Source organism: Hemibagrus wyckioides, linkage group LG11, assembly GCF_019097595.1.
Source record: "Hemibagrus wyckioides isolate EC202008001 linkage group LG11, SWU_Hwy_1.0, whole genome shotgun sequence".
Taxonomy (NCBI): Eukaryota; Metazoa; Chordata; class Actinopteri; order Siluriformes; family Bagridae; genus Hemibagrus; species Hemibagrus wyckioides.
In genome coordinates, this window is record NC_080720.1 from 24,418,574 (window position 1) to 24,432,664 (window position 14,091).

Genomic DNA, 14,091 nt, shown 5'->3' on the forward strand with positions numbered 1-14,091 from the left:
TTCAAGATTCCATTGCTAATTTGTGAGTATTGGACAAGATATTAGATCAGTTCAGATCAAACTGTTTTAAAATGGAATATGTACATGAAAAAAAGTTTCTTTAGTCTGACAATGGTATTTTTTTTGCCTTGGACCTTATTCACTTAGTAATTTATCATAAGCAGTTGTTGACAGTAAAATGATCTAGATCAGCGTATCTATCTGCCCTAATTGAAGATAACAAAAACAATCCTACATTTTTATTTAGTACTGTAGCAAAAATAACGGAGTAAAACCACTGTAGAAAAGCACACACCATCTATATGTAGCAGCAATGACTCATGAATTTTTTCAATGAAAAAATTGACAATATCAGGCAAAAAAATTCAGACTATTCATTTAAAACCAAATTATTTGATAGATAATCCTTAAGATAATATAACTATTTCTGATCAGAGTTTAGAATGCTTCTGTCACACCTCGCCAGCGCACTCATTCTCCTGAGTATTAATTTAGATCACCTGCACCTCATTAGCTAATCACCTCCACTCCCCTATTTAAGAACACTTCCTTCACTTCATCCCCATCTGGTCTCGTTTTTGACACCGACTCATGGTTACGTATTTGTTAGCTTTAGCCACCATGCTACTTAACCTAAGCTTTAGTCTAATCTCCCTACCTGCTTTCTTTCCCTTCTCCTCATCACAGTCCGATTACTGCTCTCACCACCTCTAGTTTCCTCAGTGTACGGCGTCTTCTTCATCCCTCAGCTCCGGTTTCCAGATCACTTCACCTAAAGCTGAGTATCCTCCACATGCCTTTCTCGACCTGCTTTCAGCCTCAATAAACACACCCCTTCCGGGGTTTGATCCTCCATTGTCTGTTCGTCTCTGGAGTTTTTGTGACAGCTTCACCCCGCTTCAAGAGCCTGATCTAATTTCACTAATTTCCTCCTCAAAGCTTTCAGCCTGCATTCTATCTAAATCCCATGTCTTTCTTTAAACATATTACCAGTAGCCAGATATTACCAGTTATCAAACCCTTGATTAAAAAACCAGACCTCGACCCCTGTCAGCTGTCTAACTATAGACCAATATCAGACCTGCCCTTTATCTCCAAGCTCCTAGAGAAGGCTGTAGCACAGCAGTTATGTTCATACCTGCATAGAAATAACATTTATGAAATGTATCAGTCAGGATTTAGGCCTCATCATAACACAGAGACAGCACTGGTTAAAGTGGTAAATGACCTGTTACTGGCTTCTGATCAGGGTTGTGTCTCCTTACTGGTGCTACTGGATCTTAGTGCAGCTTTTGACACCACTGACCACACTATTCTACTTGATAGGCTAGAACATGTTGGTGTTAAGGGAACAGCCCTCTCCTGGCTTAGGTCTTATTTGACTGACCGTTATCAGTTTGTAGCTCTAGATGGTGACTTCTCTATGCATACCATGGTTATGTTCGGTGTTCCACAAGGTTCTGTTTTAGACCCACTGCTTTTCTCCCTATATATGCTACCCCTTGGTGCAATTATTCGTAAACATGGTATTAGCTTCCACTGTTATGCGGACGACACACAGCTATATGTTTCAGCTAAGTCAGATGAGACATCAGCTTATTAAGATAGAAGAATGTGTAAAGGACATTAGACATTGGATGGTCACTAACTTCCTGCTTACCTCTGACAAGAGAAAGGTACTTGTACTAGGACCAAATGCAGCTAGAAGTAAGCTTTCTTTTTCTTTTTTTTTTTATTCTTTATTTCTGAAACATTTTTGATTACAACTATTTACAACAGAGCCCAAGATCCGCCCATGTTACTATACAGATACACACATATATACATGCACATATAGTATAAACATAAATACATCCATATACATACATAGAGGGATAAGAAGTATATCTCAAGATTTCACTAGGTCTGATAGAATCTCAATATGGTCCAAACAAAATTGTATTGTCCTTCTGTTGGCGCCATGCACTTTGGCTCTAGAACACCCCAAAAAAGCAAATAGTAAATGTCTAGCAAATAGGACATCCAGGTATGTACAGCTGGGATAGCTGGATCTATCCACAATTTCAGGATAACCTTTTTAGCAGCAGTAAGGGCAATGAACAGAATCCTTTTTTTGATTTGCAGACAGTGACAGTGAGGAATCATCCATCAAGAGGAAAAGCAATGGGTCCTTTTTAATTTAAGTCCTTGTAAGTTCAGTCAATATATCCCGAACCGAGGACCAGAACGTTTCAATTTGAGGACATTACCAGAACATATGTAAATATGTACCTTGGCATGCACTGCTACATAAATGACAAAGGGAGTGGCATATGCCTTAGAAATTAGCTTATAATGGATCATTTGGTGAGCTGGGTTTTTTGAGGTAGCAAAACAGTTCCCCCAGACTGTATCCCAATTGATCAGTGTTAAGTTCCCTCTCCCAAAAGCCCTCAACAGGAATGTTTGAGTATTGTACCACAAGTGATGTACAAATTCTGCTCACAGTGCCTCTAGAATCCATATTATAGTCTGTCCAGTTTATCATAGGATGAGGAGATATTTTAGTTGACCATGGTACGCCATAAGTTTTCAATGCAGATCTTAATCTCAGGTATAAGAAAAAGGAAAATTCATCTTTTAAGATTTGAAATGATTTGAGTCCATAATCATTGTATACATCTTTTCATGTGTAAATGCCACATTCAACCCAGAATTTGGAAATGAACAGTTTATTACCAGTAAAAATATTATTGTGCCAGATGGGGGTAGAATCACTGATCTGAAACTCCCATAATTTTTTCTGCCATTTTCCAAATTGTGGCTTATGATTGGACCAAACTTTTCCAGAACTTTCTTGGATATTCCTGTAAAGAGTAGATCTTGCAGACGTACTGGATAAATAATATTCCTTTCCAAAGCTCGCCATGCCACAGGGGAGTCAACATCCACCCAAGTCCTAAGTGCTCTCATTTGGTATGCTAAATAATAGGACCAAAAATCTGGTAGAGATAAGCCACCATGAGGTTTTAACCGATACATAGATTTGAGACTAAATCTCAAGGGCCGCTTATTATTCCACAAATTTTTTTTTACTGTTGTGTTGAACGCTTTAAAGTAGCCCATAGGTGGTGCTAGAGGTAACACTGAAAATAAAAAACGCAACTTTGGGAGTATATTCATCTTAATAGTGGCTATCCTGCCATGAAGTGCCAAGCAGAGTGGAGACCAACAGAAAAGGTTACTTGTAATCTTATCAAGAAGAGACTGATAGTTCAACTTGGAGATATGGGGTAATGAAGGAAAAACTCCAAGATAGTTAAATTGGTCACTATCTGGAATCATAGTGGGTAAGGACTGAATATCCAATTTAGCAGCTAAATTAAGGGGCATAAGTATGGATTTGCTCCAATTAATTTTATAACCAGAGAGTTTACCAAATGTATCAAATAGTTTTAAGCATTCATTGACCGAATCTGTGATATTGGATACATATAACAAAACATCATCGGCATAGAGTGAAATTTTGTGGGATGTATTCATACAGCTTATAGGAGTTATTAAAGAGCATTGTCTAATCGCTTGGGCCAAAGGCTCCAATGATAAATTAAAGAGCAAAGGTGACAAGGGGCACCCTTGATGTGTACCTCTGCCAAGATAAAAGGAAGGTGAGATATAAGGACCACTAAGTACTCTAGCTGAGCAATCAAAATAAGTAGTTTTGACTGCTCTCAAGAAAAAGGAGCCAAACCCAAAATGCTCCAGAACGGACCACAGAAAATTCCACTCAATTCTATCAAATGCTTTCTCTGCATCCAGGAAGAGGATTGTAGAGGAGGCTGTGTATGAATCTGCTTGTTGAATAAAATGAAGAAGCCTGCGTATATTGTCCGCAGCAAATCTTCCCCTTAAAAATCCTGATTGATCATAATTAATCAAATCTCCTACACATCTATCCAGTCTCAAGGCGAAAACTTTTGCTATTAGCTTTGAGTCTGTAGATAAGAGGCTAATTGGCCTGTAACTAGTGCATTCAAGTGGATCCTTTCCTTTCTTCAGCAATAGAGTTATTAACGCTGTATTTTGGTCCCTATGTAAAGTTCCTTTTTCTAATGCAAAATTAAAAGAGTTAAGAATTAAAGGTGCTATTATGTCCCACAATGTCTTCAACAACTCGGGGGGGGGGGATCCCATCCAGTCCAGGGGCTTTATTACTACTCATGGAATCCAGAGCAGATTTTAATTCCTCAATAGTCAAAGGACTGTCCATTATCTCACGCTGAGAATCATTCAACTTGGGAAGATTTAAGTTTTTAAGGAATGAATCAAAATTTGTTGAGTCAGTGTTGGATTCTGAAGTATACAAGTGCTGATAGTAGGATTCAAATACTCTATTTACATCTTTAGGTTGAGTATATACTAAACCCTCATGCCTAATAGCCGATATATTAGCTTTTGACTCAGCATCTTTCAACCTCAAAGCCAACAACTTAGAAGAGCGTTCTCCATGGAAATAATAGGACTGTCTAGTACGATGTATGATGAATTCAGCTCTATGTAAATATATAGCTTTTAATTCTGATTTAAAAACATTTAATTCTTTAGCTTTGGACTCAGAAAATTTACCTTTTAATTCTTTTTCTAGTAAATGTTTTTTTTTTCTAATTCAATTTTACGGCCCTCTATACGCGTTTTACTAAAGGATGAAAAACCTATACATATCCCCCTAATAAACCATTTAGCAGTTTCCCCCAGTACTTGGGGGTTAGAGGCTGAATCCCCGTTGATCTGCAAAAATTCCTTCAAAGAGCTGCGTAGTTCAGCCACAAATGTGCCATCCTGTAACAGGGACATATTAAATCTCCAACGGTTGTGTTTGTTTCTTAGGTAATCTAAGCATTTGGTATGCTTAATAGGGCTATTTAACCCATTGACGTTCCATGACATTATATTTATTGCCATGTATTGTTAAGGCAAAGCAGACCAACCAGAACTAAGGTGGAAACATCCTAAGGTAATCCCTCGAAAATATAGCGGCGATCAGAACATATACATACATAAGCATAGACATGTTGCACACAATAATGGATGCATAAAACAGATTCAACTTACGTGGGCGGTCTCGGGCATAAAACAAAAAAACAAAAACAAGAACAACACCAAAGTGGGCAGTAAGTGAAGAGTTAGAACACACTCTTCTACCTGCCCTTAAAGTAAAAGTCTTTGGATGTGCGGCCAACCTAGCAGTCCGGTTCATTCGTCAACACTTGACCCGGTCATTTTTGGATGCAAAACCAGTCAGATTTTCTCAGAGAGGTCCTCCATAGGAACTACAGATTCATCCTCCTTCACCCCGAACTCTCATGGCACAGTTGTTTCAGCTCCCTTCAGAGAAGACTTTACGAAAGGATCCAGATAGAGATCCTTTTCAACCTCTGCCGGTGACTCAAGAAGTAAAATCTTCCCCTGGTGCGTGACTTTCACTACTGCGGGGTAGAGCATAAAAGACGATATTCCCAGCTGAGTTAGCTTTTTCCTTGCCAATGCCATCGCTCTCCTCTTGGACGCTGTGTGAGTACTGTAGTCTGGGAAGAACAACAACATCGTTCCCATATACAAGATCTGTCCAGCATCTCAAGCTCCATTTAGGATCATATTCCGATCTTGATAGCGCAGCATCTTGAATATAAATGTACGAGTGGTTGTTTTTGAGTGTTCACCGCTATATATACACGGTGGGCTCTTTCAATCTTCATTACCTTGCTGGCGAGAGATGGGATCCATTTAGGAAGATGGTTCTGTATGAATCGCACGGGATCATCTCCTTCTGCGCCTTCTTTCAGCCCCACTAGACGGATATTAGACTGGCGGCTCTTATCTTCGATTCTTGCTAACTTTTCCTGAAGGGAATCCACGGCTAGCTTAACTTCCACCGTGTCTTTCTTTGCGTTAGGAAGAGCTGTCTGCATGTTGTCAAATTTGTTTATCAAACGAACATCTTCCTGAACCCCAAGTCTATCCGCAATAAGGGTGAATTCTTCCTTAAACATTTCCCTGACGAAGCTAAGATGCATCTTTAGTTTGTCGGCAACAGTGGCGCGAAGCTCCCCCTCGGGAATATTACTAGGGTCTTTAACCCGCTTTTTCTCTGGGGAAGTTAGCGTTAGTTGAGCGCCATCTTCATTCGTTCACTGTTAACACAGCGATCAAATTAAGTCAAATGGTAATGGTTATACTGAAAACAAAAGAAGATTTAGGATACCGAGTCAGGGAGCGATTGAACTACACCGCCATTGCCATCGGTGGGTCACGTGAACTCTAGAAGTAAGCTTTTTGATTACAAAGCAACGGTGAATTTTCTTTTGGTTTCCTCTTGTCCAGCAGTAAAAGATTGTGGTGTGATTATTATCGTCTTTCGTTTGAAGCTCATGTAGATCATATTACTAGGGTAGCCTTCCATCATCTCAGAAATATTGCCAAGATAAGAAATATAATGTCACTTCATGATGGAGAAAAACTAGTTCATGCTTTTGTTACCTCTAGGTTGGATTATTGTAATGCCTTACTGCTGGATGTTCCAGTAGGAGCATGAACAAGCTCCAGTTAGTCCAGAATGCAGCAGCTAGAGTCCTAACTAGAACCAGAAGATATGAACACATCACTCCTATCTTAGCCACACTACATTGGCTCCCAGTCAAATTTTGCATTGATTATAAAATCCTGTTACTGACCTATAAAGCACTAAATGGTCTCGCGCTGCAGTATTTGAGCAATCTTTTAGTCTTTTATGATCTGCCACGCCTACTCCGATCAAAGGGTTCAGGTTATTTGGAGGTACACTATATTGCCAAAAGTATTCGCTCACCCATCCAAATAATCAGAATCAGGTGTTCCAATCACTTCCATGGCCACAGGTGTATAAAATCAAGCACCTAGGCATGCAGACTGTTTTTACAAACATTTGTGAAAGAATGGGTCGCTCTCAGGAGCTCAGTGAATTCCAGCGTGGAACTGTGATAGGATGCCACCTGTGCAACAAATCCAGTCGTGAAATTTCCTCGCTCCTAAATATTCCACAGTCAACTGTCAGCTGTATTATAAGAACGTGGAAGTGTTTGGGAACGACAGCAACTCAGCCACGAAGTGGTAGGCCACGTAAACTGACGGAGCGGGGTCAGCGGATGCTGAGGCGCATAGTGCGAAGAGATCGCCAACTTTCTGCAGAGTCAATCGCTACAGACCTCCAAACTTCATGTGGCCTTCAGATTAGCTCAAGAACAGTGCGCAGAGAGCTTCATGGAATGGGTTTCCATGGCCGAGCAGCTGCATCCAAGCCATACATCACCAAGTGCAATGCAAAGCGTCGGATGCAGTGGTGTAAAGCACGCCGCCACTGGACTCTAGAGCAGTGGAGACGCGTTCTCTGGAGTGACGGATCGCGCTTCTCCATCTGGCAATCTGATGGACGAGTCTGGGTTTGGCGGTTGCCAGGAGAACGGTACTTGTCTGACTGCATTGTGCCAAGTGTAAAGTTTGGTGGAGGGGGATTATGGTGTGGGGTTGTTTTTCAGGAGCTGGGCTTGGCCCCTTAGTTCCAGTGAAAGGAACTCTGAATGCTTCAGCATACCAAGACATTTTGGACAATTCCATGCTCCCAACTTTGTGGGAACAGATTGGAGCTGGCCCCTTCCTCTTCCAACATGACTGTGCACCAGTGACCAAAGCAAGGTCCATAAAGACATGGATGACAGAGTCTGGTGTGGATGAACTTGACTGGCCTGCACAGAGTCCTGACCTCAACCCGATAGAACACCTTTGGGATGAATTAGAGCGGAGACTGAGAGCCAGGCCTTCTCGTCCAACATCAGTGTGTGACCTCACAAATGCGCTTCTGGAAGAATGGTCAAAAATTCCCATAAACACACTCCTAAACCTTGTGGACAGCCTTCCCAGAAGAGTTGAAGCTGTTATAGCTGCAAAGGGTGGACCGACGTCATATTGAACCCTATGGATTAGGAATGGGATGTCACTTAAGTTCATATGCAAGTCAAGGCAGGTGAGCGAATACTTTTGGCAATATAGTGTACCTCAAGTAGCACAGGCTACAGCAGGGGGCAGAACTTTTTCTTTCAAAGCCCCACAGTGGAACAGCCTTCCAATTAGTGTCCGGGATTCAGACACAGTCTCATTGTTTAAGTCTAGGCTGAAGACACATTTTAGTCAAGCTTTTAATATGTAGTTTTCTTAGGAGCAGATCTGGAAGGTTCATGGGTATAGAGTGTTTGGTGTACTGGGATGTTTGGATGCTGTCATCTTACCACCCTCGCAAGTCGCTCAGGTTTGCTGACTGTGAAGTGGTTGGTATATCCGGGGAGCCTATAAAATAACTATTGTTATTTAGAGTGTATATTTAAAGGAAATGACAACACATCAAATTAACCCAAGATCATGCAGTATTTGCAGAGCTTTAATAACTCAAAAAAAAAAATGCAAATCATTTGTAAACAAATTGTTAATGCTTCGGCTAAATAACATTAAGAAATCAGTATTTAGTGGAATAACCCTGATTTGCATGAGTTTTGGCTCCATGATCTCCACCAGTTTTTCACATTGCTGTTGGGGAACTTTATACCACTCTTTTTGCAAAAAGCAAACAGCTCAGCTTTGCTTGATGGTTTGTGAACATCCATCTTCCTCTTCATGACATTCCAGAGGTTTTCAATAGGGTTCACATCTGGACATTGGGCAGTGCTCTCTTATTTTTTCCAGAGATGAATATGATGATATTATGATAATATTATGATAATATTATTAATATTATACTAATATAATATACATCATACTATTTTTCTTTTCCTGAAGTGTATATACATTTTTTGGTTGACTCTGTGTATATAAATTGTGAACATGAAGCCATATTTAAAAAACGAATAAAAGGGAAAGAGCCTCTAGTGGACATAGTATAGTACTGCAGGAGTCAGGTTAAAACCATGTCTAGTCAGTGGACTGATGAATGTAACAATTTGTTGTGAGCCATCTGAGCATCAGAAAATCATGAAACTAAGCAAACGTACTCACAACCAGTTGTTCTTTCTATGTAAAACATTTTGAAATATTAGGACTTTCCACTGTTAAGATATAAGACATTACATCAATATAACATTAATTTTTTTCTATTATGTCCTCACAATAGCAACATCATTCAAAATATCACAAATTCCTTCACAGTTTCACATCAGCCATGTCCTGACATTATTCTCACTGATTTTCAACCAAATCAGGTGAAAGTAAGCGAAAACATTAGAGATTTCTAAAAATGACACACTTCCTGCTGCCAGTTGGTAGCGCTATGACTGACACTCACAGTAGTCATGGCCATGTGATCAGCTTTCTTCTCTTAATATAACGTTGAGGTTTCATGTACATCACTCAATATACACCGAAGTTATTAGCCAGTTCCTGTTTCCTTTTATTCGCCATAAGTTTAAGGGCTTCTCACGGCTGAACCGTTTGAGATATCAAAATTCCCTTCGCAATTTTGCATTATCAATGTCTTGAGATCATTTTAGCCTGGGTTTGGTGGCGGTTGTATCAATTCCCTAGGAGGAGTATTTCAAATTTCATTGGGTGCGTTTTGCAAACAACTCAAAGTAATTCACTTCCTGTGGATTAGACTTAATGACATGTAATGTGAAAGTTGTTCAGTTCAATGAGATCTAAGTGTGTACCAAGTTTTACATGGATAGGTGCAAGTGTGTATCAGCTATGCAGCAAGATGTTCCAGGGGGCGCTGTAACGGGTATGTGCCACGCCCAGGGCCGAGCCACAGTGACGTCCTAATGGCCGCAGATTCCAACCTGTCTGCTGATTTTCAAGAGTTTTTGAGCATGTTAAGGGGTCCAAAATGCCCCGAAAGTTTGAAAAAAACAAAAAACAAAAACAAATTCTAATGAAAACAATAGGGCTTCCACACCTCCTTCGGTGCTTGGGCACTAATAATAATATGAAGAAGAAGAATAACAAGATAGATAGAGGGATAGATAGATAGATAGATAGATAGATAGATAGATAGATAGATAGATAGATAGATAGATAGATAGATAGATAGATAGATAGATAGATAGATAGATAGATAGATAGATAGATAGATAGATAGATAGATAGATAGATAGATAGATAGATAGATAGATAGATACTTTATTCATCCCAAAGGGAAATTCACAACAAGAACAAGAAGAAATCTCTAAATTTCAAATTTCATACATGTATAACATAAATCCATCACAATTAAGCTGACCAGTTAAAAATCTTAAATGTGAAACAGAACCAAGGTCAGAATTATAGATTGATACTGCCATCCTATGGTGTAATATGATAATAAACACTGTATTGAAGTGCAAATACAACATAAAAGGCATGTCATGTTAGCGTCAAATGTTAAGCAGGTGTTTAAACATTTTGATACATTTAGAAGAAAATCAATAAGCAATTTTAAAATGGAAAAACATTAACTCCACCTCATAACAATGATTATGCCACAAACTGGGCAAAAGTATTCAGATTCATGCCTTGAATATTGCTTTTAAATTTCATGCAAATGAAGGCAACCAGTGCAGAGCAATAACTACTTAATTAAAACAAACCATGGCCCAATGAAGTTTAAACTGTTTAAAAATTTGAGAGATAATGTGTTTGAGAGATCTCTGGATTGAGAGACAGCTATATGGACTTAACTCTTCCCTCTATGTTTAACCACTCAACAACCTTTGCAGACATCCTAGTACCACTTTTGGTTCAAATTCATGTGATGTGCACATTATCATAAATTTGATTTGACATAGCTAAATAGGCCAAAATACAGTTTTATATAGGTTCAGTAACATAATCCAGTTAAGGAATGTTTAGGAATGTGAAAGGAATGCCTACCTATTTAATAATGATGAAGGATATGTTTCAGAAGATAAAAAGTAATTTAAAACTCATCCTAACACTGCTAGAGATTGAGAGCTGAACGCCATAACCACACAGAATAAGCACTATTTGCCCATCTTATATCTTATAGCCGTATTAGTAAATTAGGCTCATTAAAATTGATTGACGTGGTCATGTTGTTTGCAAGTGTCAACATGTTCTCATAATTATTTAGGTCCACACTGTTCTGAGTAGTTTGACACCAAAATTGTGAAGCTAGGACAAAAATCCTAGGACACATTCTCAAAGGATTTTTTGCCAGTTCAAATAAAAAATGCACATTATGTAAATTAGTTTAAAATATCTAAATGGTTTTTGGAACTATTTTAGAAAAATCCACGGAATAAATAGCAAAAATGCACTATAAGAAAGTATTAGCTGAAACTAAGTAAAATAATCGGACTAAACACTGAGTAGCAGAAGGGAGTACACTGTGCTGAGCAAACTTCTTGTATGTAGAACCTATGGTTTGGTTTGTCTGTATAGTCAGGTTTTGCAGCAGAAGAAGAAGAAGAAGAAGAAGAAGAAGGAGGAGGAGGAGGAGGAGGAGGAGGAGGAGGAGGAGGAGAAGGAGAAGGAGAAGAAGAAGAAGAAGAAGAAGAAGAAGAAGAAGAAGAAGAATGCAAACAATAGGGTTCCAGGCATGATGTGCTTGGTCCCTTAAAAAGCCCAACAAAAGAAACTATGGTCCAGCACCTTAGACCGCTAATTACTGAATGAAACCTCAGAGTAGAAATTTTAAAAACCTTAAAAACTTGCGATATATTTCTATTAGTATTGTTCAACTTTCATTTGTCATTTTGTCCCTAACAGAAGGAATAAGTAAGCATGCTGTTAGCATAGTCCAGTCTTGTTGGTTGACATGATGCTTACCGAGAGATAAATGATAAATCAAAGCACTCCATGAAAGCAGAACAATAATTATTGCTACCTGATTTGCAAAACACTGTTTTCCTACACTACTGGTATACATACTTGAAAACAACTCTCATCTTAAGCCTACTTGGCAAAAGGACTGTGCAAAAAAACCTCACAAATTCTGTTCCTCAGTTCTGCTAACTCCTCTTGTACACCCACACACCTTACAGTGTTCAATATCATTGTTTGCATTATCTCCAAGCTGCTGCAGAAAGCAAGCTTATTTTGGAGCCTGGTGCGGTGAGATTTTTGTCGTCCAAGTTGCTGAACCACCCAGCAGGATTGTCAGCTATACCTGCTCTATAAGAAAGCACAGGGATTGTTTTGGACCTTTGAATATACCTCCTTATTGAGCTGCTAAAAGTGGCCAGGGGCTGTGTGAGGCCTGTTTCTAGTTCCTCTTTATAGAAAATAAAACCTGTTCACAAGAGCAATGATAAGTAAATATATATGTTTAATAACTTGCAAATGAGCACTATCCACTCCTAGTACACTGGAGTCTAAATGTTGAATCTGAAAAGCAAACAACTACAGAGAATCTCATCAATGTGTCGGCTGTTTTAAAGTCATTATATGCAGAGTAAGACCTGAACATATTTTGACCCAATCTGACATTCCCAGAAAATGTGCCTTTTCCACTCTTACACTGACATGTCCTGACAAAACATAAGCTACAGAGCACATTTCTCACAAACCACACTTCTGTGAAACACTAACTGAAAAATCTGCATCAAGACAGGGTCAATGTACAAAGTCCATCTTGCTAATCAAGCTCTGTGTTTTGCTATAGAAATACGCAAAAATATATTCAAGCCGTAAAAGATCACATGTGGAGCACGTGTAAATATTACAACTACATCTACAATTTCTGCATTTAAGCTGTTGTGCTGGATGTGCCTTTCCTAAAATTGGTCAGAAATGTCAGGCCAAATCAAAGCTTTGCTTATCAACAAATAAAACTGCTGACATCGGCATTCTTTCGGCACAGAACAAACAATGACGAAATACGCACAAATGCGTAAAATTAGAAATCAAGAGACTTTAAAGAGATTTTAAAAAACTTATTTAAAAACTTCATTATAAGTTTTAATTCGCACAAACTAAGACCATTTTCTGAAGAGAATATATTTTTAAACATATAGTTAGTGGCCCCAATTTCAGAATTTTTGTCCATTAATCACCACTAATATGTTAGACAAGATGTCAACAAGCTATTTATACATATATATAACATAGTTATTTTTGTTCTTTCGACACAGCCGCCAAATAAACCACTTGTTTTAAATAATTAAAAAAAGCGACATTCTTGCACGTATTATTATTAGTCGACTAATGATGCCTGGTACAAAATCAGCGAATCCAGTATATATCTCGAATTTATGTCGAACTGATAGATGGATGGTTGAATGGATGGATCACTCACCGCTTAGTTCAGCGCTCTCCGTGCTGGGTTCCCCGTCCGCTTTGATCGCGCATCGACCGAGGCCGCGCACTAGCTGCTCGAGTGGCAGCTCTGAGTCTGGCTCGGGGTAACAGCGGAGGCCGCTGGCGCAGCGCGGCGTGTACACACCACACGGTTCTCCAGCCCGGCGTGCACACACCGGGCAGCAGCCACAGCCCGGCTCACGCACGATCTCAACGCAGCTCTCGGCAGTGAGACACTTTGCCTGGCGCTCGGCGCTACAGCTTGGGCACCGGAACACAAGCTCTACACGCGAAGCGTCTGCAAACACCACCAACAGCAGCAGCTCCAAAAGTACGTAAGACATAGTAATTGGGTATTTTGCACGACTCTACCCTAGGCTTCAAATAAAGTAAAGTGGCAAGTGAAGCGCGCACGCAGACAGGTGAAGTACAACAACTTGGTCTTGGCTCTATGGCCAATCGATGCTTATGAAGTGCTGACATCATAAAACAACATCCTGAGAGGAGCGCGCGCAGCTGGGTCAATACAAGAATGCGCTCATGCTGCCCCGCACTTTTTCCCTGGCACCTCGGGCAAGTGATTCTCTCTCTTCAGCAATTCTGGGCACGTTTACATTCCCTGAATTAACAAACACACATCTCAGAGGTGAACCGGTGATTAACAAACACACATCTCTGAGGTAAAAAAAACAAAACAAAACAAGACGTTTTGTTTTTTTTTTTTTTTTAGCTGAATAGCAATTTGAGGTATTGGTTACTTTGTACTGACTGAACAATGACCCAACTAATCACAATTAA

General features: G+C 39.5%; 1 protein-coding gene across 2 annotated transcripts in view; it reads right to left on the bottom strand.

Moving 5' to 3' along the window:
• Nucleotides 1-13,768, bottom strand: part of igfbp2a (insulin-like growth factor binding protein 2a) — a 31,583-nt gene extending 17,815 nt beyond the window's left edge. The window contains exon 1 of one of the 2 annotated variants that reach the window (XM_058402810.1): nt 13,292-13,768. In XM_058402810.1, coding sequence (XP_058258793.1) covers nt 13,292-13,637 — 346 coding nt within the window. In that variant the 5' untranslated portion in view covers nt 13,638-13,768. The remainder of the gene's footprint in view (nt 1-13,291) is intronic. The other variant, XM_058402808.1, reaches the window with a different exon arrangement.
• Nucleotides 13,769-14,091: the final 323 nt, after the last annotated feature.